The 24949-nt window shown below is 43.2% G+C and overlaps 1 protein-coding gene across 1 annotated transcript in view; it reads left to right on the top strand.

Moving 5' to 3' along the window:
• Window positions 1-24949, top strand: part of LOC149239246 (NAD-dependent malic enzyme, mitochondrial-like) — a 463766-nt gene that overhangs the window by 392018 nt on the left and 46799 nt on the right. Inside the window, exon 12 of the mRNA XM_089373360.1 lies at window positions 2499-2564. Within this exon, the coding sequence (XP_089229486.1) occupies window positions 2499-2564 (66 nt within the window). The remainder of the gene's footprint in view (window positions 1-2498; window positions 2565-24949) is intronic.

Below are 24949 nucleotides of genomic sequence, written 5' to 3'. Positions count from 1 at the left end.
ATGATGGTACTTTAATTTTAAAGTGATTGGATTAACAGTGTGATTGACTTTTGTTTAAGCACAAAAAAATATTGACAATGTGCATTGATTTTTGTGTTATAATAATTCAACCTATTAATATTGGAGAGCAAAAGAGAAAAGGTAAGATGTTTACTACAATAGCTCGAGTTAAAGATTTGAATGACTTACGATTTCAACTTCACTTTTCATATAATCGATATGAAAATATGGCAAAACTAACAGGGGTGACAATAAGAATAGTAGAAGAAAATAGTTTGAGATTGATCACAATGAAGACTATTTTTAATTGACTACATTCTTATTATTCATATTATTTTGCCATTCAAAACTATTACATTGCCACTTTGCATTCAAAATTTTTATTTCATCAGTTTATAATTAAAGTTATTAATAATATCTATCATCTCAACAGATTGAGGTAACTGAGCAAATTTAAAATTAAAACTACTCTTCAAGATATATTTAGTAATACCTGGAGGGACACTATTAAGAATTAATTAGTTGTAAAAAATTGTGATACCTAAAATTAAATGAAATAGATGTGTAGTATCAATCCTCCTACAAGCTATTGACAAGATTGTCTTCCTTCTTCATCACCAACTAATTACTAATAGACAATTACATACACATATAGAAATATAACACAAAAAATGTAACATTCACAAACATTACCATCCAAATCCAAACACATAAACACACAAACCACTCAAAGCATCCAAACACAGACACACACAAACCACTCAAAACATCCAAACACAGACGTACAAACCATTCAAGGCAAACAACATAGACTAAATTAAAGAACAAAATTATATGGTCATGTTAGACAAAGAAAACATAATGTAAATTTCAAAGTATGAAGTTTATCTCAAACATATACATAATAATGATAATCTAAAAATATGACATTGCTGCCCTCAGCTGGAACCAGCCTAGATCCATCTAACTCTGGATCTATCATGCGCTGAGAGGGATCAAATCCCTCGAGATGCAAACATTTTTTTTGGAGTGTAGAATTTGAGGAAAGGTTTGCACCTCGAGGGATTTGATCCCTCTCGACGCATGATAGAGCCGGAGTTAGATGGATCTAGGCAAGTGCATTAATGCAAAATAAACCCATGAAAGTTAGGGCGTTCTTGTACCAAGGTTTCAATCATGCTCAGACCATGTCAAGTCACCCAAATGAATGTAAAATCGAGTGATAGCAAGGGGAGGATTCCAAGTGTTCTGTGCAATTATGAAGCCATTCAAATGAAGACGCCAATACAATGTTAGCTGAGCGTAAAAGTGTTAAGGCATTCCATCAAAGGAGTCAAACGTCAACCTGTATCATCAACCATCCAATGATCATAGGGGCTCCACAATCAAGTCTACTAGCATGAAAGGAAAGCAATAACCAAGACAACCAAAGCATCAACATCAAGCCATCCATGACTACATCACCAGTAATCTCATCAAATGCAATCACATCCCCTAGTCATCCAAACATCAACATGTAAACCTGCCATTGTGATAAAAATAACAAGAACAGTGGAAAAATTCAGTAGTGTGGGCCTCATGCAAAATGAGGGTAACAAGCAAAAAGAATTAGATACTAGTTCTGATTTAAGGGGGAAAAGGGCTGAAATTTGTTGAACTGATCCCCAATTCTGTTGCTAGTCTAAACTGCTTTTATTTATTGCAAGCTGTTTCTTAGAGATTGTTCCTCACCAAAATTACCTGACCACCATATTCAAACTGCAGGTAATTTCAAATGCAGAGTAAATGACTAAACAAAATTCAAAATCTTTGAAGGATTAACAATTATACCGCAACCCAGCCATTGCACCATTAGTTCCAGCCTTTACTTTCATAGGAGAAAATTCCAAATTGGCAGACTCCGATAATGATTGCCCCTTTGCAACACGTTTTAACACTTTTTGCTTCTAACAAGAGGAGAAATGCATGCCATCAAGTGTAAAGATAGCCCTTGGTAAGTAAGGAAATATAACTGTGGGAATAAAATGACTATTTGACTTGCAAATTCCTTACATATCGGACTAATAAGAGAGGGAAAGCTTTGCATCCACTGACTTCAGGCAGTCACTAATAACTCACATGTCTAATTCTATAACTATGCAGCTTCATAGTCAGAATGTGGACTTGGAATATTATTGGCTCTGACCTGAGCACAGAAGATATTGAAGTGCATTTAGGTTGAACATGGACAGTGCCTAGTCAATTGTATGTTGACTTGTGTTTGTAGGTGATACTTTACTAAAGGAATATGGACTTGTGAAGTTTATTGCAAAGCAGTGTTGCATTTTGAATTTGGATTGATTTAAGTGGTAAGGCAAGCTTATGCTAGGTATTTGTTTTATACGGGAATGAGAAATGAGATGGATATGAAAATATGTGTGAAAAGTTTATTTCAGTTATTACAACTTCTCCAGGCATGAATATAAGTTCCTGACTTCCTTATATTTGTATATAACCAGGTAAAAAAAGTTAGGCCAGATGTGTTGATTGGATTAACTGCAGTCGGAGGTTTATTTACAAAAGAGGTATACTAAAATCCATGAGTGTCTTTTCTAATGCTAACACCAGGATCATCCTTTGTCAGAGGCAAATTCATCGAATTTCTAGACACTCCATCTCTGTTTTTTATATGCAATAAACATGTATCATTCACCATTCCCAAGAAAACACAATTATTTTCCTCATTTTCTGAGTATATTAAACATTGAAATTCAGTTTTTCTTCTTCTTACGCTGAAGAACCATTTTGCTATATTGCTGACCAAACAAATACACAACAGTGCAGACAAAGGTGATAAAACTTAGAAAACACACTAAAATCGTGGGATCATAAAAAAAAAGAAAAGAAAACTCAACTTGAACAGCGAAGAGCTTGAGGAAAGAGAATTTAAAAATATATTAAGCGTTTTATTCAACAAAAACATTTTCAATACATTATGATTGTCCAATTCCATCAAAATGTGTGTGTTTTTCTCAAAGAAATACTTATATGATACAGAAAACTTGAAAACAGATTACCTTGTGGTTAATACTACAACAAAGTCAGAATAAGCAGAGGTAGATGCATTTTTTGCATCCTTAATCAACAGAAACCCCTTCAACCTGGTTTGAGCATCAGGCTTGTCAAATGTCACTCTGTTTAAAGACGCTACAGAACCTGACAACCTTTCGAAGACAGTTATATTGAACTTTCCAAATCGTATGCAGTACTGAAGCAAGGATGACAAGACAAAGACCAGAAAAGTGACCAAAAGCAAGTGATTTGCAATACAATAGCAGCACCATGTTCCAATGAATGGACACTTATAGTTTATCAGAAAATTTGGACTGAACTGATTTTCAACACTTTTACAAACATACACTACTAGAAGACATGTTTCATTGTTTGTGCTTTCCCACAGTGAAGACATTTCCCATCCATGAGACTGGCTAACCTGGACTTGGAGGGTAATCCTTGATATATAGGGCCATACACTCTGAGTCTAGCACCTCAACAAAATTCATTGTGCAAACAGTCCCATTGCTTGTTCAAAATAAGGGCTAGCTGAATCCTCTAGTGCATGATCAAATATGGCTTCCTGCAATTATAATAAAAAATAATTCTACCATAATGCAGAGAACCCAATCTCTCCAAATAGAGCCATGAATAGCTCCATTGGGTTTGGGTAGATCCCTCCAAATATGGTTATGAATTGCTACATTCAGTTTGGGTAGATCCTCCACTTCAGTAATAGATTGTAAGTCCTTGACAATGGTTGACGAGGGAGAATATGTAACACCTTATGGCCCTGGTGTGAAAATTTCTGAATCTACTAAACCAGAAATCCTACTACGGTAAACTGATTTACATTACCTTCTTGTATTCTTCATTTAACAAGTTATTTTCGGAAATATTCAGAAAATATAAATGTAAATACACTGCAGCCTACACTTCCATACAGATCAAGCACTGAAAAATAAACGAGATAATCATGCAAAGGACACACGTATTTTTGGACTAAACGTTTGCGGAAAAACCCAATGCGGGAAAACCAGTGCAACAACTCTGAGGGTTTTCTATTATTAAGTAGAAGTTCTGAATACAATTATTGGTCACCCTCCCGGCAAACCAGTCACAGAGAAATACAATGGCGAAGAACTTGAGTGAGTTTTACCTCACTTCACCCGGTAGAATCCAGCTGTTCCGGTAGCAAATCTGGCTGGCCCCGGCTACAACTATGTTGCCCCTTCGCAGTAACTGTGTGGGCCTGCGTGGAGCTCTCTGAGGCTCTGTGTTAGTGCTACTGCCCACTGCATCAGCTTTCCGGCTGTTTCGACAGCTCCCCGACTTTCTGCGTGGAACACAGATTTTCCTCGTTGGCCCTCCTGGCTCTGCGTCAAGGCTGCGTGGGCCCAAACTGGCCCAGCGTCAACTCTCCCGGCTACTGCGCTGCCTCCACAAGTTTCTCTCCGCCTCTCTGTCTGTATTCCTGAACTATCACTGCCCCTCAGCTGCAAGATCTCCCCAATTGATTTCCCTCCTAAGAACTTCTCACCTCAAAAAATCGATTTCCTCAATCTCTCTGTGCGTCTTCTCCAATTGACTCCAAGCCTTCATTTATACTTTTCCTGTTGAGAAATCAACGACTGAGATTAAGTCTCTAATCAACGGCTAAGATTAAATTAGACTTGATCCTCGTCTCTTAGAAGCTTCTCACCCATATTTCATTAATGTCTATTAATATTTTAATTTTCCTAAGTTTAGACTTAGAAACCCCATTAAAAATATTAATTATTTTAATAAAATACAATCCGCGTGGAATTTCACCAAACGATTTCTGGGTCTTGGAGATCTCATGTGTTCTAGCCCCTCTACAAAATTTCGGAGCTAGAGCACATCCAATGCTACCCAAAAATCAACACTAGGGACAAAATCAATCAACACTACTTATGTCATTGTTTCTTTTGCCTTGTATAGTTCTCGATGGGTTATGAGACCATCTTGAGGCAGTCAAGTGCCTAATATTAGAGTTGGGATGCTAAAGTCCATAAGTGGGTACGGGACTTCAATGCCTGGGAGTATACATGGTAGGAGTTATGGAGGGAGTTTGGGTCAGCCTTTCGAGATGCCTAGGGTACGTGAGTACCAGACTAGATGCTTGCCTTGGGGCAAATGATGTTTGAGCCTTGGGGCTTTGGTATAGATCGATGAGGCTTTATGCCTGGTTCCAAAAGTTGGGAAAGAGGGCTTGAGATTCCTTGTGATTCCCCGGTGCTATGTTGTAATTTTCGATGTTTGTTGTGGTCACTTGGGTGGCCTTATACTAGTTCAACAGAGAGTATAGGGTATACAAGAATAAATAAATAAATAACTTATAAATTAAATGATTAAAATTAACTTTGGAACAAAGTTCCTTGAAGAGGGAGAGTATGTAATGTCCCATATTAATAAATCGATAAATAATAATCATGATGATAATAATAATAAAATAAATGAAATGATTGTTGAAATGTGTAACTAGGTTTGGTCTTCAATAATGTGAAATGCACTCTTGATTCTTGTTTATTGTAAAAAGAAAGAAAAAATATTATTGTTATTTTTGTAGCATGGGTTTTATGCTCATGGTCATTTTATTTAGAGGTCAAGCACCCATTGGGTGCTTCTAGGGTTTGTCCAAGTGTGTGAAAATTTCAAAACTGAAATCCTATTGCAGCGATTGGAATTAATTCTTCTAATTGTTAATTAATTTAACAATTTATTTGCTATGGAAAATATCAAATTAATCACACTACAACCTTCACAAATAAAACTGCGGAAAAATAATAGCATTGGAACTGAGAAAATACTACCGCACACAATAAAAATGACACTGCTATTTTTGGACAACTGTCCTCGGAAAAGCCCAACTTGGGAAAACCAGTGCAGCGGATGAGGCTTTTATTTTATTATGCAATAGTGAAATCTGAGTACAATCTATGAATGCCCAACTGGCAATCCAAACAACAAGAAAATCTAGCCAAAACTATTTAAGGGAAATTATCCTTTTTCCACAAGCAACCCCGGCACAAATTCTCTTCAGAAACTCGTCCTTCTGAACCCTCTGCGTCAGCCTCTACGCTGCTTTGCGTAGACCCTATGACGTCTAGCCTCTGAATTGCCTCCGATGAAGTCCTTATGTCGGTCTCTACTGAGGAAATCGCTTCTTCGACACTTTGGACCCTCTGCCCGACCTCTGGAACTGAAAACGAATTTCTCTCCAACAAAATCGAATTGCTTCTGAAGCAGCTACGCAGTCCTCTGCGCTGCCTCACTAGGAATCTAGAAAACTTCCTCTGTATCACTGTCTATGCCCCTCACTAACCCTGCTTCAATCTTTGGCTCTCTCACAACTGCTGCTGCTCTCTGGAAATCAATCTGCGAAGGAAATTGAACTACAAAAGTGTCTTCTCCAAGTGCCCATCGACTTCCTCTTATAATCCACTGTTGGAGCACCAAGGGCCAAGATTAAAACTTAATCAATGGCTAGGATCGTCTTAGAGTCGATTCATGTGAGTTTCTAGATGATTGTCACCTTATCTCAATTAATATTGATTAATTAACCATATTCCCTAAGTTTAGACTTGGGAAATATTTTAAAAACGACTAATAATCTAATTGAGACACTTCTAGGTGGAATTTCCAGAAACGATTTCTGGGTTCTGGAAATATCATGTGTTCTAGCCTCTCCACCAAATTTCATGGCTAGAACACATCTGATGCTACAGAAACCAACACTCCCTCTTAGCGAGGATTCTGTTCTCTCTCTAATGCTGCATATCCTACCAGAACACCTTGTCTCTGTATCACCTCCTGTCACGCTGATAATGTCTAACCATACTGCCCACCAACCACTACGCAACTCTGATGCTACATCCATGTTGCTGCTGATTGATCCGGACTTATGTAGGAATGCAACAAAATACAGATATACACATAAGCACATAGATGCAGCAAAAATAAAACTTCATTTCATTAATATCAAAGAACTAAAATATGCTTACATACAAAAATGGAAATAAACTAGCTCGGATGATGGTATCTTATCTCTGAGAATAGATGTGGCAGCTACATGCCTCTGAACTGTGTTACAATGAGGCTCAAGGGCCTTTTTATTATTGAACAACAAGGGAAAACCCTAAACAACCAAAACCCTAACCCCAGGAGATGGAACGCCAAGACTTTGTGAGCCTCGTTGGGGTTAGTTGGGCAGCCAACTTCACAAGGTCATAACTTGGTCATATTATCTTTGTTTGGCGCATACGATACCTCGTTGGAAAGATCTACCTAAGTACTACAAGATTTGCATTAGGCCCTGTGAAAATTCCAACATTGGAATCTTATTGCAGCAACTGATATTTTTTCTCCTAATTGTTAATCAATTAACAATTTATCTACTTTGCAAATATCAAAATAAATACACTACAACCTTCAAAAATAAAATACTGCGAAAAAATAATGCGTTGGAAACTGAGAAATGCTAGCGCACATAAAAATAACACAATTATTTTTGGACAAAAGTCCTTGGAAAAACCCAACTTGGGAAAACCGATGCAGCGGCTGAGCGTTTTATTATTAAGCGCAGTGAGAAATTTTGAGTACAACTGGATGCCAAAAACTAGAAATCTTGCAGAGAAAAATACTGGCAAAAATCTAGTGATGACTTTTCCTCACGCCACAAGCAATCTCCCGGCACGACTTGCCTTCAAAAATTCATCTCTTTGACCCTCTATGTTAGCCTCTGCATTGCTCTGCGCAACCTATTGGACGTCTAGCCTCAAATTGGTCTCTGATGAAGTCGTTTTTCCTTCTGTTGACTGGAAAGATGCTTCTCTGGCACTCTGGGACTCCTTCCCGGCCTCTGAAATTGAAAATGTCTCTCCCTCTCAGCAAATTGATCTTGCCTCTAGAGACTGCTGCATTGGCCCTGCGTCAGCCTCTCTATTGTTGATTTGGGTAGCATCGGATGTGCTCTAGCCACGAAATTTGGTGGAGAGGTTGGGGCACATGAGATCTCCAATACCCAGAAAGGGTTTGGACAGATTCTAAACAGATTAGGAGATATGAAAATAATTAATATTTTTAATGGAGTCCCTAAGTCTAAACTTAAGGAAAAATAAAATATTAATGTGTATTAATATGAATCTGTGTTAGAATGGTCCAAAAGATATGAATCAAGCCAGATCTAATCTTAGCCGTTGATTAGGGACTTAATCTCGGCTGTTGAGATGTCAACAGGAAAAGTATAAGAGGAAGCTTTAGGGTCACTTGAAGGACACACCAGAGTGATCAGTCATTCTATTCTCTAGAGCGGGGTTTGCTAAGAGAGATAGAATCAGTGATTGGGAGAGCAGCTGAGGGGCATTGAGTACAGAGGAACAAAGAAGGCAGAGATTGTGCCAGGAAAGCAGCGCAACAGCCAAGGAGGGTGACGCAGAGCCAGCAGGGGCTCACGCAGGGCCACGCAGAGGCAACCAATTTTTGCGCAGAGCACCAGAGGGGCCAACGTAGTTGACGTAGAGGCTCACAGAAGCTCACATAGGCCAAGAAAGGCTGACGCAGGGCCAACGTGAGACAGAGAGGGGCTGACGCAGTCCAGATTGGGTAGACGTTGGGATGACAGAAGCTATTTCTAGTAGCGCAGAAGCCAAGGAAGTGTGAAGCAGAGCCTGCCAGAGCCACACAGAAGAAGCTGGGAACTGCGTAGAGCCTTAGAGAGGCCAGCATTGCTGACGCAGAGGGCCAGAGGGCTGACACAGGGCATCCTAGGGCTGACGCAGACCCATCCAGGGTGACGCAAAGGCAGCGTGAGGCAAAGAGGGGCTGACGCAGTTCACAAAGAGGTAGTTGCTGGGTCTAGAAGGCTGCAGGAATATTGCAGAGTGGAGCTGGTGAGGTACTGTAGTCATAACAGTACCTGACAGAGCAGGGCCAGAGGAGTTGTTACCGAGGGTTTCTAGCTGAGGAACCCGGATCAGCAGTGCAGTTGCACAAGACGATCAGAGTAGGGGGCATCTTGACAAGCGGTAGAAGGATTTCCAGGAGGGAAATCAGGACTCAAAGGGAGTCCAGAAGAGAACTTCCGGATGGGAAGTAGAGACTCAGAGGAATTGAACAAAGAACTTCCAGGAGGGAAGTAGAGGAGCGTCATGGCACTACACGGGGTAAGAGACTAGGATAGACTAGACGGAGCATCGAACTTCGCAGTCTGGAAGGCCAAAATCTTATCAGTGCTTGACAGGAATCGTGTCAAGAACTTCGCCTTGAAGGTTATAGCTATCCCCGTCGACCCCAATGATAATGACAAGTATGAGGAGGCGATGGCGAGGGTCAAGCGCATTATCCTTGACGGGGTTAAGGATCATGTGGTACCACATATAGCTGAGAAGGAAACAACAACCTATAGTAGCATACTTCTGTGCAGAGAAGAATGCTGCTCAAGAACCAGATGAGGTCGTATCAGATGAAGAAGGGTCAAACGATTGACTCCTTCCTCGAAGGACTGAATGAGATTAGAGATCAGTTGACTACTATAGGAGTGACACTGGATCAGGAGCTTATGGTGAGGACAGCCCTGAATGCTGTCTCATAAGAGTGGGAAGTGTTTTTCCAGAGCATCCTCGGCAGAGGGACTCTCCTACCTTGGGACGAGATGTGGGCAGCTCTTCGCCAGGAAGAGATCAGAGGGTAGTCAAAGACAGGCAGCCGCAACAAAGGGATCAAGGTCAAGCAGGAGGAGGAGGATGTGGCCCTAGCATCTGAGGAAAAGTAGGAGAAGCGGAAGAAGAAAGATCTCTCCAAGATCAAGTGCTTCCACTGTGGGGAGATGGGTCATTATGCGACCCAGTGCCCAAGGAAGAAGAGTAAGTGAGAGTCTGCCGAGACTAAGGCAACACCAGCACGGGCAGAGAAGGAAGTTTTGATAGACGATGATTGTGCCATGAGTGCACACACACCACTTGAGCGGAAGTGGGGAGACATCGAGCTGTAGTCAGGCAGACTACAGGCGATGAGGGGCAGGATCCTCGAGGTACCCAGCCTCTTGGATTAGACCTTGCTACAGGAGCCCCGACGAGTAGTAGGACTGGCTGAGTGGGTAGAGACGGATGCAAATGGAGTGGCAGAGAGAGCTACAATGCAAGAGCCCCGAGACAGCGCAAGGCTAGCAAGCTACAGCAGTGCGAGAGGCATAGGAGTGTTGCACCAGTGCAGGAAGGCACAGAGAGGTGTACAACGGTGCGAGACGCAGGGAGTTGTTGCAGCAGCGCAGAGGTCAGAGAGAGGGAGAACTTGTCAGCCGCGGAGGGAGCTTCAGCATCAGTGGGTGTTTCTAGCCCAACAGGGAGGTCAGTTGGGAGATCAGTTACTTACTTCTCAATAACTGAGTTGCAGTGCAGTAGTGGGCAACACGATGCAACATGATGAGAGGAGGTGCATTGCAGATGCAGTGTTGGGAGAAAGGACCAGCAACAACACAGATGCAGAGGGAGTTGCAATGCATATGCAGTGCTGGGAGTGCAGATGCAGTGATGGGAGTTACCCTTCATTCATGCTGCAAGTGCCACATCATCATCTAAAGCCTTCTTTGGACGAAGATCCTCGTCTCACAACTCTTCCTAAATGAAGTCTCCCACAGCCTATCCCAGTCTGGAAATGATCCCCTTGATGAAGGGCTTCCATTCCTCGGTCAACCCTTTCAAAGCAATCCTACAGATATTAGAATCTGAAATAGTCACACTAACATCAGCAAGCTCATCTTTGACTTGAGACAACCTCGTTAGATACAAAGTCACTCCACCCTGTATCATCTTGGTGGACTTCAACTTATTCTCCAATACCAATTCCTGGTTCTCGTTCTTATTCTGGAACAAATTTTGAAGATCCATCCACATCTCATGTGCAGTGTTCTTCCCAGACAAATGAGGTATTAGAGGATCCTTCACACCATCTAGGATGATCAATCTCACCCTCGTATCCAATTCCTTGTACACCTCCAGCTCCTTAGGGTCGGTTGGATTCTTGATCTCTTTCTCGGTAAACTCTCAGATCATATTGACCTACAATGCCAACTTGATCCTTTCTTTCCAAGGACTATAGTTGGACAACCCTTCCAACCTATCCTCATACCGGAGACCAACCTGCAACTTCGACATTGTAGTGAGCTCGTCACCTACAATGTGACAAACTCCTCCTTAAGTTGTACTTCGATGTGCACTCTTTTGATTCACTGTCTCCCAAAGTAGCTCAAACACGCTTTGATACCATGTTGAATTTCCATGCAGAGCAGCGCAATAGCTTCTAGCACAGAAGTCCGAGTTTGCTGATGAAGCTGACGTTTCTGAGCCGAGAGGGCTGGAAAAGGATTTTGAAGGCAGATCGATTCTCAGTTGAGCTAACGCAGGGCCTTTGAGGCTAACGGAGGGCCCACGCAAGGGCAACACAGAAGTAGCGGGGGAACTCACAGTTCAGCTGCCGGATCAACCAGGACTTGCAGTGTAGAGTGAGGTAATCTCACCAGTGTCTTCTGCTAAGTGATTTTCTCTATAACTGGATTGCCGAGAAGGCATCCAGTAGTTGCATTGAGAAATACTTCAGCTTAATAATAAAAACCCTCAAATCTATTGCACCGGTTTTCCTGCATTGGGTTTTCCGAGGTCGTTTGTCCAAAAGTAACTGTCACTTATGTGTATCTTTCTCTGTTGTTCAGTTTCTTGTTTCGGCATATAATTTAATTGGTGTAGCTGCATTGTATGTATTTCGATGTTTTCCGTATGAAACTGCAAATAACTTGTTTATGTAAACCTAACAAGTAGGAGAAATATCATCAGTGCTACAGTAGGAATTCCCGGGTTTAAGGAATTTTCACATGGTATCAGAGCGAGTGCAGGTGAAGCAAGAAGAATAGTGCCAGAGAACCCAGCGCTGAGTAGAAAAGGAGGTCGAGAAAGCTGCAAGAGATAACAGTTCGAATCCCCAGAGGGGTTTGCACAGTCCTAGCCGGAGGGTTGAATTTCGAGGCAGTCTCTCTCTGAGTGAGTCGACAGAGAGAAGGGCTTCCAGATCGAAATCTTGTCATGGCAGAGGGAGCAGCACTGAACCTCAACGTGAGGAAGAGCTGGTGGGATGCAATTTTTCTGCAGGCCGTTTTTGTTGATTTGGGGTAGCATCGGATGTGCTCTAGCCACGAAATTTGGTGGAGAGGTTGGGGCACATAAGATCTCCAATACCCAGAAAGGGTTTGGGCAGATTCTAAACAGATCAGGAGATATTAAAATAATTAATATTTTTAATGGAGTCCCTAAGTCTAAACTCAGGGAAAATAAAATATTAATGTGTATTAATATGAATCTATGTTAGAATGGTCCAAAAGAAATGGATCAAGCCAGATCTAATCTTAGCCGTTGATTAGGGACTTAATCTCGGCCGTTGAGATGTCAACAGAAAAATTATAAGAGGAGGCTTGAGGGGCACTTGGAGAACATACTGAGGGAGACCAGTTAGTTCAATTTCTGGAGCGGGGTTTGCTGAGAAATTGAACCAGTGGTTTGGAGAGCAGTCAAGAGGCAGCAAGTACGGAATAGAGAGATGGGAGATCAGCGTAGAAGAGGCAGACGCAAAGCCAGAGGAAGCCACGCAGAGGCAGCAGAGACTGCGCAGAGCCAGAAGGGCCTGCGTCATCCACGTAGAGGCTGCAGGAGTGACGCAGAAGCCCAGAGAGACTGCGCAGAGCTTCAGTAGGCTAACGCAGAGGGTTTCAGGTTGTAGCAGAGGTCAGAAGGGCCTACGCTGGGTTTAGAAAAGTGCTGGAAGTTTGTCTATTTGTGGGTAAGCCAGTTTGGCACCCTGTTGTACAAGAAAATTGTTGAATAATAAAATCCTCCCTTGCTGCACTGGTTTTCCAACATTGGGTTTTTCCGGGGACATTAGTCCAAAATAATTGTGTCAATGTGTGGATATGTTTGTTTCTGTATTACGGTGTGATATCTGCAACAGTATTTATTTTAATGTTTATTGAAGTAATTTCATGAATAACTTATGATGAAATAAGTAGGAAAAGTAAATCAGTTGCTGCAGCGATAGAATTTTCACATGGTATCAGAGGAAGTAATCAGAGACAGAAAGGCAAAATCAGTTATGGGTCGAGACCACGATGCAGAGGCATCCACCTCAGGGGACTCACGCAGATTTTCAGAAGATTGCACAAGAGAGAGATTTCGATTTCTATATGTTGGCTTCCAGGTTGGAAGAAGAAGTGTGTGCATGACTAGTGCTGCATCATCAGAAGTATGGTATATAAACAGTGGAGCCTCGTGGCATATGACGGGAATCAGGGAGTTTTTCTCAGAATAAAGAGAAGAGAAGATGAACTTTCAGATCACCATGGGGAACAAGGAAAAGTGTACTCCAGTAGGAAAAGGTACCATAGTTTTTTAGACAGAATTGGGAGAGCAGTTCCGTGCCACAAATGTGCTGCATGTGCCAGGATTAGGGATGAACTTACTTTCCGTGTCACAACTACAAGGCAAGGGCTATGACATCTACTTCATCAAGGAAAAGGTATATGTCAAACACCCGAGTTGGAAAAAGAAAGTGCAGATCGAGATCAAAAGTAATCGGTTGTACAGATTACAACTAGAATCTCCAATGGCACTAATAGGCATCCATGGGGATAAAGACTTGAACGAACTATGGCACAGAAGGATGGGTCACTTGCACCATGGAGCTCTGAGAATTCTCAGGAGCACTATAACAGGAGTTCCGGACCTGAGTACGGAACGAGATGATGTATGCAGAGGATGCGCTCTAGGAAAGTATGCCAAGGCGGCATTTCCTAAGAGCAACCACAGGGCCAAGAGTGTACTAGGATTGATACACTCAGATATCTGCAGACCTATGTCCGTCAAAGCTCTCAACGGTGCCGAGTATTTCCTTACCTTCATTGATGACCACTCGAGGAAAACTTGGATCTATTTTCTGAAAACCAAGGATGAGGTTTTCTGTTGATTCAAGGAGTTCAAGGCTCTAGTGGAGAATCTGACAAGTAAGAAAATAAAAGTCTTGCGCTCAGATAATGGTGGAGAATATGTCGATAAGGACTTCACTGATTATTGCGCTAAGGAGGGCATCAGAAGAGAGTGGACAACTCCCTACAATCCGGAGCAGAATGGGGTGGCAGAAAGCAAAAACATAACTATTGTAGAAGCAGCTAGGGCCATGCTGTATGATCAGGATATGCCAAAATTCCTGTGGGCAAAAGCATGCAACACAGCTGTCTACGTTCAGAACAGGACTCCTCATCGGGCATTGGGCAAGATTACTCCAGAGAAAGTCTTCACTAGGAAGACACCTGAAGTCAGTCATTTCAGGATATTTGGGAGTTTGGCATATTGTCGCATACCCGAAGAAAAGAGGAAGAAGTTGGATCAGACTACAGAAAAGGGGTATCTGGCAGGATATAGCGAGAATGCTAAGGCATACAGGATCTATCTTCCAGGGAGCAGGAAGGTAGTAGTACAATGAGATGTAAAGTTCATGGAGGACAGAGCTTTCAGAAGATCTCGTGAAATGCCTTCCAAGGAGCAGTGGAAAGAGGATTCGTTGGTCATGCCTCTTCAACCAACGGAAGTGAAGAATCCTTCCTCAGATCAGGAAGATTCTCAGGATGAGGAAGAGGAGCAAACAGAAGCACCTATTGGCAGAGGAAGAACTAGCAGGGAACTTCGTCAGATTCTGTGTGATGCAGAGAACTTCATCAGAGAGCCAAGGAACAGTAAAAGGGAGCGAAAACAGCCAGATAGGTATCAGGCGTTAGTAGCTCAGGATGGAGAGCCTGCCAGCTTCAAGGAGGCAGCTCAACATCAGGTCTGGCTAGATGCAATGGTGGAGGAGTATAACTCCATAATGGTAAACGATGTCTGGGAGGTGGTGTCAAGGCCTCAAGACAAATCTGTGGTAGGTTCAAGATGGATCTACAAGATCAAATATGCTGCGGACGACAGTATTGAAAAATACAAGGCTAGGTTTGTGGCTAAGGGGTATGCTCAAAAGGAAGGGATTGACTATGAGGAAACCTTCGCCCTGGTAGCCAGGTATACATCTATTAGGACCGTGATATCTCTTGCAGCCCAGATGGGATGGGAGATCCATCAGATGGATGTCAAGATGACATTTTTGAACGGGGTAATAGAAGAAGAAGTATACATTGAACAACCAGAGGGCTTTGAAACTCATGAGAAGAAGTCTCATGTATGCAGACTGAAGAAAGCCTTGTATGGGCTGAAGCAGGCACCAAGAGCATGGTATGGTCGAATAGATGGCTACTTGCAGAAGATGGGGTTTGTCAAGAGTGACGCGGATCTGAATCTCTACTATCTGGTCGTAGAGAGTGAGCCACTTATCTTAGTATTATATGTGGATGATCTCTTCCTGACAGGATCATCCAGACTCATTGAAGACTGCAAGAAGAATCTAGCCACAGAGTTCGATATGAAGGATTTGGGACAAATGCACTATTTCCTAGGGTTGGAAGTTTGGCAGCAAAAAGGAGAAATCTTCCTTGGGCAAGGAAGGTATGCTACAGAAATCCTGAAAAGGTTCGGGATGGGAGACTGTAGACCTATGGCTACGCCAATGATCACCAACTGGAAGAAGATTGATGCATCAGAAGACAAGGATGTCGATCCCACCCTATACCGACAGCTCATAGGGTCCCTGATGTATCTAGTCAAGATTCAATACCAGGCCAAATATTTGCTATGATGTCAACACCCTCAGTCAGTTCATGGTGGAACCAAAGAGGGCTCACTGGGCAGCAGCCAAGCATGTTCTCAGGTATTTACAGGGAACAGTTGATTATGGGCTCTTATACAACAAGGGGAAGGATATCAGGTTGAGTGGATTTACTGATGCAGATTGGGCAGGAAGTTCAGTGGATCGGAAAAGTACCTTTGGGTACTGTTTCAACATTGGATCAGGAATAACCTCCTGGTGCAGTAGGAAACAGAAGTCTGTGGCTCTGAGCTCGTCTGAGGCAGAATATATGGCAGCAAGCACAACTTCGTGTGAGGCCATATGGCTTAGAAAACTGCTGGTAAACCTATTCAGAAGAAATATGGAGGCGACCAGGATCATGTGTGATAATCAGAGTTGCATCAAACTCTCTGAGAATCCAATATTTCATGATAGGTCGAAGCATATTGATATCCGGTGTCACTTTGTCAGAGATTGTGTCCAACGAGGAGCTGTACAGTTGAGCTACACTCCTACAGGGGAACAAGTGGCAGATATCCTCACCAAGGCCCTTGGAAAGTCAAAATTTGACTACTTCAGGGAAAGATGGGGATGGTAAAGAACCCCTTTCAGAAATAGTGTGTTAGCAGCATGAATGAAGAGGGAGTTGCAATGCAGATGCAATGTTGGGAGAAAGGACCAACAGCAGCACACATGTAGAGGGAGTTGTAGTGTGGATGCAGTGTTGGGAAAAAGGACCAGCAGCAGCACGGATGTAGAGGGAGTTGTCGTACAGATGTAGCAGTGGCAGTAGCAGAGTCATGGGCAGCAGTGCAGAGGATGTTGGGCAGGAAGGCCTAGCATCAGCACAGGTACCGATGCCGGATGATTAGAGTAATAGTCAGTGAGGAGTATTGCTAGAGCACAGTCCTCGCTAAGAGGGAGTGTTTATTTGGGGTAGCATCGGATGTGCTCTAGCCAGGAAATTTGGTGGAGAGGTTGGGGCACATAAGATCCCCAATACCCAAAAAGGGTTTGGGCATATTTTAAACAGATTAGGAGATATTAAAATAATTAATATTTTTAATGGAGTCCCTAAGTTTAAACTCAGGGAAAATAAAATATTAATGTGTATTAATATGAATCTGTTTTAGAATGGTCCAAAAGACATGGATCAAACCAGATCTAATCTTAGCCGTTGATTAGGGACTTAATCTCGGCCGTTGAGATGTCAACAGAAAAAGTATAATAGGAGGCTTGAGGGGCACTTAGAGAACATACTGAGTGAGACTAGTTAGTTCAATTTTTGGAGCGGGGTTTGCTGAGAAATTGAACCAGTGGTCTGGAGAGCAGTAAGGAGGCAGCAAGTATGGAACAGAGAGACGGGAGATCAACGCAGAAGAGGCAGACGTAGAGCCAGAGGAAGTCACGTAGAGGCAGCAGAGACTGCGCAGAGCCAGAAGGGTCTGCGTCATCCATGCAGAGGCTGCAGGAGTGACGCAGAAGCCCAGAGAGACTGCGCAGAGCTTCAGTAGGTTGACGCAGAGGGTTTCAGGCTGTAGCAGAGGTCAGAAGGGCCTACGCTGGGTTTAGAAAAGTGCTGGAAGTTTGTCTATCTGTGGGTAAGCCAGTTTGGCACCCTGTTGTACAAGAAAATTGCTGAATAATAAAATCCTCCCTTGCTGCACTAGTTTTCCCACATTGGGTTTTTTCGGGGACATTAGTCCAAAATAACTGTGTCAATGTGTGCATATGTTTGTTTTTGTATTACGGTGTGATATCTGCAGCAATATTTATTTTAATGTTTGTTGAAGTAATTTCATGAATAACTTATGATTAAATAAGTAGGAAAAATAAATCAGTTGCTGCAGTGATAGAATTTTCACAGTTTTGCTAGGTAGAAAGACATCAGAAGAGAAGAGAAGCACTGTGAGGGAATTTTTCCTCAGAAGACTTCCTGCCAAGAAATTTGTTTTCTTATTGTCTGAGTAGTAGTAGTAAGAAGCAGAGAGGAGTAGTTCGACAGTTTTATGGCAGAAATGGCAACCGGTGGTTTGAGAGATCAGGACAGGTTGGATGAGGCATCCAACTACGTCATCTAAAAGGCAAGGATGTCATTCCTTCTAGAGGAGCATACTCTCAAGAAATATGTCGACAGTGTGGTGGTTGTGCCTATAGATCAGGATCCGTTGAAGAAGTATCGAGCAGAAATGGTGAAGGCAAAGAGAATGATCCTCGACGGAGTGAAGGATCATGTAGTATGTCACATCGCTAGCAAAGGGACTGCTAAGGAGATGTGGGATGTGTTGTCTATGTTGTATCAGGGATCTTCCGAGCAGCGGAAGATGTACTTAGAGCAGAAACTGAGATCTGCACAGATGCAGAAGGAGGAGCGCGTACATCCATTCTTCATGAAGCTTCAAGAGACCCAAGATGAGTTATCAGTTGTGGGGTCTACACCTCAATATTCTGAGTTGGTTAGACTGGCCTTCAATTTTGTCTTAGATGAATGGCGAGTCTTTGTCCAAAGTATCCTGGGTAGGGCGACTTTGCCAAATTGGGATGAGATGTGGGCAGCTCTCAAGCAAGAGGAGTTGAGGAGAGACTTGGTCAAGTGTAAACTTGACGGAAGCAGCAGTAGTGGGTCGAAGCCCAAAGAGGAGGGTGAGAATGCATCCCTTTCATCGAAGGGACAATAGGAGCAGCGGTGGTGGAATAAGGACGTCTCGAACATAAAGTGCTTCAGGTGTGGTGAAATGGGTCTCTATGCAACACAGTGTCCTCTCAGGAAGAAGGACAAAGATGAGAAGCACGATCCGAAGGTTGCACCAGCGAAGATTGAGGAGGAGTTCGCCATGACAGCCAAGATACCTCCAGGAGGTAGGTAGGCTGATTTGGAGTTGTAGTTCGAAAGAGCTACTGATGGGTAGGATCCTTGAGGAGCCCACCTCTCGGATCAATTCCTTGCTACAAGGGCCCAGAGCATAAGTAGTAGGATGGACCAGTGTCAGTTGATGTAGAGGAGTGTTGGAGTGACAGATGCAGTGGCTAGAACGCCAAAGTTTGAGCAGTGTAGTGCAAAGTTGCAGCAGTGCAGGGAGGTACAGTGTAGTAGCAGCAACAACACAGTAGCTTTAGAGGGGTAGCGTGGGACTAAAAGCAGTCAAATATTCAACATCAAGATGCATCTATGCTGAACAACTAGTTCAGTAATTTGGGATGTTTTTTCGTTGTTGATGCAGTAGCAGCATCAATTTGCAGTGCAAATGCAGTTGGCAGTGGCAGTGCCAACAACAACACGTATATAGAAATTCAGAGGGAGTTGCAGTATGGATGCAGTGTTGACAGTGGCAGGGTCAGCAACAGTACAGATGCAACATTTGTGCAGTGGTTGATGGACAACATGTCAGACATCAGCAGCGCAGAGGACGATGTTATGAAGTTAGGGTGATCCTTTAGTGGGAGGCACTGCTAGAGCACATTCCTAGCTAAGAGGGAGTGTTGATTTTTGGTAGCATCGGATGTGCTCTAAGTCTCAAATTTTGCACGGAAACTTGAGCACATGTATTCCAAATAACCCAGAAAGCGTTTTGGGAAATTCCACCCGGAAATAGTTTTATTAAAATAATTAATTATTTTTAATGGGTCCCTAAGTTTAAACTTAGGAAATTAAAATAATTAATGGGTATTAATCTAACTGTGGGTGTAACTTCTAAAAGAAGACGAGGATCAAGCATAAATGATCTTAGCCATTGATTAGCTTCTAATCTAGGTCGTTGAATGTCAATGAGAAGATTATTTAAGGGAGCTTGAGGGTTATTTGGTGTTGATTTGGGATAGCATTGAATGTGCTCTAGCCATGAAAATTGGTGGAGAGGCTAAAGCACATGAGATTTCCAAGACCCAGAAATGGTTTGGACAGATTGTACACAGTTTAGGAGATATTAAAATAATTAATATTTTTAGTGGAGTTTCTAAGTTTAAACTTAGGAAAAATAAAATATTAATGGGTATTAATATAAAACCGGGTTAGAAGGTTCCAAAAGTCATGGATCAAGCCAAATCTAATCTTAGCCGTTGATTAGAGATTTAATATCGGTTGTTGAAGGACCAATAGGAAAAGTATAAGAGGAGGCTGGAGGGTCAGTTGGAGAATACACCAGTGATCAGTGATTCGATTCGTTAGAGTGGGATTGCTAAGCAAAGTCGAATCAGTGATCAACAACGAGGGGCAGTGAGTATTGGATAGAGAGGCAGAGACAGTGCCAAGAGACCAGCGCATAGGTAGAGAGCAAGAAGCAATAGCCAGAGCAGGCCACGCAGAGCCCAGCAAAGAGCGCAGAGGCTAGAGGGACTGCGTAATCCACACAGAGCCCAGCAGAGAGCGCAAAGGCCAGAGGGATGCATAATCCACGCAGAGAGCAGTTGGAGTGAAGCACAGGGTCCTAGAGGCTGCGCAGTGCTTTAGAGGGCTGACGCAGAGGCCATAAGGGCCAACGCAGTGCTTCAGAGTTGTTGGAGAGGGTTTCGTGGGACAGGTTTTCTGAATACCTGTTTCTGAATAGAGAGGTATTGCTGCCAGTTATTTTTCTCTGTTGGGTGAGCCAGTTTGGCACCCAGTTGTACTCAAGGAAATACTGCATAATAATAAACCCTCAGAATAACTGCACCGGTTTTCCCGCATTGGGTTTTTCCAAGGACATTTGTCCAAAAATAACGGTGTCACTTGTGTGTTTGTTTTCTTTCAGTTGATGATCTGTAGATGTTGAGACTGTATTGTGTTTATTTCATTATTTATATGTTCTAAATAACTTGTTCAAATTTAACAAGTAGAAGAAATAAACTAGAAAAATACAGATTAAATTTCTAACAAATAGACTTAGAATTTCAACATGGTACCAGAGCGTGGTTGCAGATCACAGGAAAGCTGGACGCATCAGCTGAGCAGAGAATTTGCAGTAGAATCAATTGTCCCGAGTGACAGAAGCTGATCCTCGCAGAAGCGATAGAAGAAGGGTTGATGCAGAGGGACTGCGTCATCAGTCCGGACCAGTGAGAGGCCAGCGAAGAGGCTGAGGACGGCAGAAAGAGGCTAACGCAAAGACCAGGAGGGTTGACGCAATTGGCTGAGAGAGTTGTTTTGCCAGTGTCGGGATTGTGCAGAGCCTAGAGGCTCAGTCCTTCAGTTGTTGGGGCATAGGAAGCTGTGGGCAGTTTGCAAGAGCAAAGCTGGTGGGGTACTGTGGGTAGAACAATACCTAATAGGGCAAAACCAAGGTAGAGGGAGTTGCTACCGAGGCGGATTTCTAGCCAAGGAATCCAAATCAGTGTTGCAGGTGCACAGAAGATCGGAGAGGTGCAACTTGACGATTGGCAGGAGGATTTCTAGAAGGGAAATTGGGACTCAAAGGGAGTCTAGCAGAGAACTTCCAGGCAGGAAGTAGAGAGACTCAGGAGGAATCGAAAAGAGAACTTCCAAAGGGCAGTAGAGAGACTCAAAGGAGTCGACAGAAGAGTAGAGAGATGGCCGTGAATGGACAAAGGGATCAAGACAGGCTGGACGAGGCGTCCAACTTTGTGGTCTGGAAGGCCAGGATCTTGTCCATTCTAGATAGACATTGCATCAAGGGCTTCGCCTTGAAAACAATGGCTATCCCAGTTGACTCAGCAACTAATGAGAAGTACGAGGAGGCAATGGCCAAGGCAAAATGCATCATCCTTAATGGGTTCAAGGATCATGTGGTCCAACATATTGTCGAGAAGGAGACGGTAAATGAAATGTGGGACACCCTGAAGATGTTGTACCAGCATACTTCCGTGCAGAAGAAGATGTTACTTGAGAATCAGTTGCGGTCATACCAGATGCAGAAGGGGGAGCATATAGATCACTTCCTCAGTTGGTTGTAGGAGATCCGGGACCAACCGACTTCCATAGGAGCCATGCCGGATGAAGAGATGATGGTGAGGACCGCAATTAACACAGTCTCTGAGGAGTGGGAGGGATGGATCTTCCAGATTGGGAAAAATTGTGGGTGACTCTTCGCCAAGAGAAAATCAGAAGGCAGAGCAAGACAGGAAGTAGCAGCAAAGGAGTCTAGATCAAGAAGGAAGACGAAGAGGATGCAACTTTAGCATTTGCGGGAAAGCAAAGGAAGAGGAAGAAGAAGGACCTCTCCAACTGGGTCATTATGCGAACCAATGTCCGAGGAAGAAGAACAAGGGAGAGGCGTCTGACTCTAAGGCAGCACCAGCGAAGGCGGAGAAGGAAGTCGAGGAGGACGACGATTGTGCCATGAGTGCCCATGTACCTCTAGAGAAGAGGTGGGGAGACATCGAGCTATAGTCAGGAGCAATGTTGATTTTGGGTAGCATCGGATGTGCTCTAGCCATGAAAATTGGTGGAGAGGCTAAAGCACATGAGATCTCCAAGTGCCAGAAATGGTTTGGACAGATTGTACCCGGTTTGGGAGATATTAAAATAATTAATATTTTTAATGGAGTTCCTAAGTCTAAACTTAGGAAAAATAAAATATTAATGGTATTAATATAAAAATGGGTTAGAAGGTTCCAAAAGTCATGGATCAAGCCAAATCTAATATTTAGCCGTTGATTAGAGATTTAATCTCAGCTGTTGAAGGACCAGCAAGAAAAGTATAAGAGGAGGCTTGAGGGTCAGTTGGAGAATACACCAGAGTGATCAGTCATTCATTTTGCTAGAGCGGAGTTGCTAAGCAAAAGTGAATCAGTGATCAGCAGCGAGGGGTAGTGAGTACTGGACAGAGAGGCAGAGACAATACTAAGAGACCAGCGCAGAAGTAGAGAGAGCAAGAGAAGCAGCTAGTTCAGGCCACACAGAGCCCAGCAGAGATAACGCAGAGGCTAGAGGGACTGCATCATCCACGCAGACGCTACTGGAGTGACGCAGAGGGTCCTAGAGGCTATGCAGTGCCAGAGAGGGTTAACGTAGAGGGTCCTGGGGCTGACACAGGTCAGCAGGAGGCTGACGCAGAGGCCAAAAGGGCCAGTGCTGAGCTTCAAAGTCGCCAGAGAGGGTTTCGTGGGATAGGTTTTCTGAATACCTATTTCCGAATATAGAGATATTACTGCCGTGCATTTTTCTCTGTCAGGTGAGCGGGTTAGGCACCTAGTTGTACTCAAAGAAATATTGCATAATAATAAACCCTCTGAAGAGCTGCACCGGTTTTCCCACATTGGGTTTTTCCGGGGACATTTGTCCAAAAATAACGGTGTCACTTGTGTGTTTGTTTTCTTTCAGCTGATGATTTGTAGATGTTGTGATTGTATTGTGTTTATTTTTCTATTTAAATAACATGTTCATAATTTACGAGTACAAGAAATAAACCAGCAGAATACAGATTAATCTTCTAATGGATAGACTTAGAAAATTCAACAAGGACTACAGGTGATGAGGGGTAGGATCCTTGAGGTACTCAACATCTTGGATTATACCTTGCTACGGGAGCCCCGTAGAGTAGTAGCATGAATGGTGGATGTCAGTAGAAAAGGATGCGGATGAAACGGCAAAGAGTGCTACAATGCAGGAGTCCCCGGACAGCGCAAAGCTAGTAGTCTGCAACAGTGCGAGAGGCACAGAGAGTGTTGCACCAATGCAGGATGGCACAGAGAGGTGTGCAACGGTGCGAGATGCAGGGAGTTGTTGCAGCAGCGTAGAGGTCAGTAGAGGGAGCACTTGTTAGCGGCAGAGGGAGCTTCAGCATCGGGACGGTTTCTAGCCTGACAGAGATGTTAGTAGTTGGGTGGATCAATTACTTACTTCTCAGTAACTGAGTTGCAGTGCAGTGGCAGTTAGTAGTAGCATGATGCAACATGATGAGAGGGGGTTGCAATGCAGATGCAGTGTTGGGAGAAAGGACCAGTAGCAGCACGGATGTAGAGGGAGTTGTCGTACAGATGCAGTAGTGGCAGTGACAGGGCCATGGGCAGTAGTACATGATGCAGCAATACAGAGGATGTTGGGCAGGAAGGCCTAGAATTAGCACAGGTATTGGTGCCAGATAATCAGAGTGATGCTTAGTGAGGAGTATTCCTAGAGCACGATCCTCGCTAAGAGGGAGTGTTGATTTTGGGTAGCAACGGATGTGCTCTAGCCATGAAAATTGGTGGAGAGGCTAAAGCACATGAGATATCCAAGACCTAGAAATGGTTTGGACAGATTGTCCCCGATTTGGGAGATATTAAAGTAAGTAGTATTTTTAATGGAGTTCCTAAGTCTAAACTTAGGAAAAATAAAATATTAATGGGTATTAATGTAAAACTGAGTTAGAAGGTTCCAAAAGTCATGGATCAAGCCAAATCTAATCTTAGCCATTGATTAGAGATTTAATTTCGGCCGTTGAAGGACCAACAGGAAAAGTATAAGAGGAGGCTTGACGGTCAGTTGGAGAACACACCAGAGTGATCAGTCATTCGATTTTCTAGAGTAGGGTTGCTAAGCAAAATCGAATCAGTGATCAGCAGCGAGGGGCAGTGAGTACTAGACAGAGAGGCAGAGACAATCCCAAGAGACCAACGCAAAGGCAGAGAGTGAGAAGTAGCAGCTAGAGCAGGCCACGCAGAGCCCAACAGAGACAACGCAAAGGCCAAAGGGACTGCGTCATCCATGCAGAGAGCAGCTGGAGTGACATAGAGGGTCCCAGAGGCTGCGCAGTGCCTCAGAGGGCTAACGCAGAGGGGTTTGGGGCTGACGCAGAGACCAGAAGGGCCAGCGTAGTGCTTCAGAGTTGCTAGAGAGGGTTTCATGGGACAAGTTTTCTGAATACCTGTTTCAGAACAGAGAGGTATTGCTGCAAGTTATTTTTCTCTGTCGGGTGAGCCAGTTTGGCACCCAGTTGTACTCATGGAAACACTGCATAATAATAAACCCTCAGAATCACTGCACCGGTTTTCCCACATTGGGTTTTGCCGGGGACATTTGTCCAAAAATAACGGTGTCACTTGTGTGTTTGTATTCTCTCAGTTGATGATCTGTAGATGTTGGTACTGTATTGTGTTTATTTCGTTATTTATATGTTTTAAATAACACGTAGAAGAAATAAAATAGAAGAATACAGATTAAATTTCTAACGGATAGACTAAGAAATTTCAACATGGTATCAGAGCGTGGTTGTAGATCATAGGAAAGCTG

Source organism: Pinus tabuliformis, chromosome 8, assembly GCF_031772625.1.
Source record: "Pinus tabuliformis cultivar Carrire ecotype Pingquan chromosome 8, CPIR1, whole genome shotgun sequence".
Lineage (NCBI taxonomy): Eukaryota > Viridiplantae > Streptophyta > Pinopsida > Pinales > Pinaceae > Pinus > Pinus tabuliformis.
This window is presented reverse-complemented; position numbering and strand designations above follow the sequence as displayed.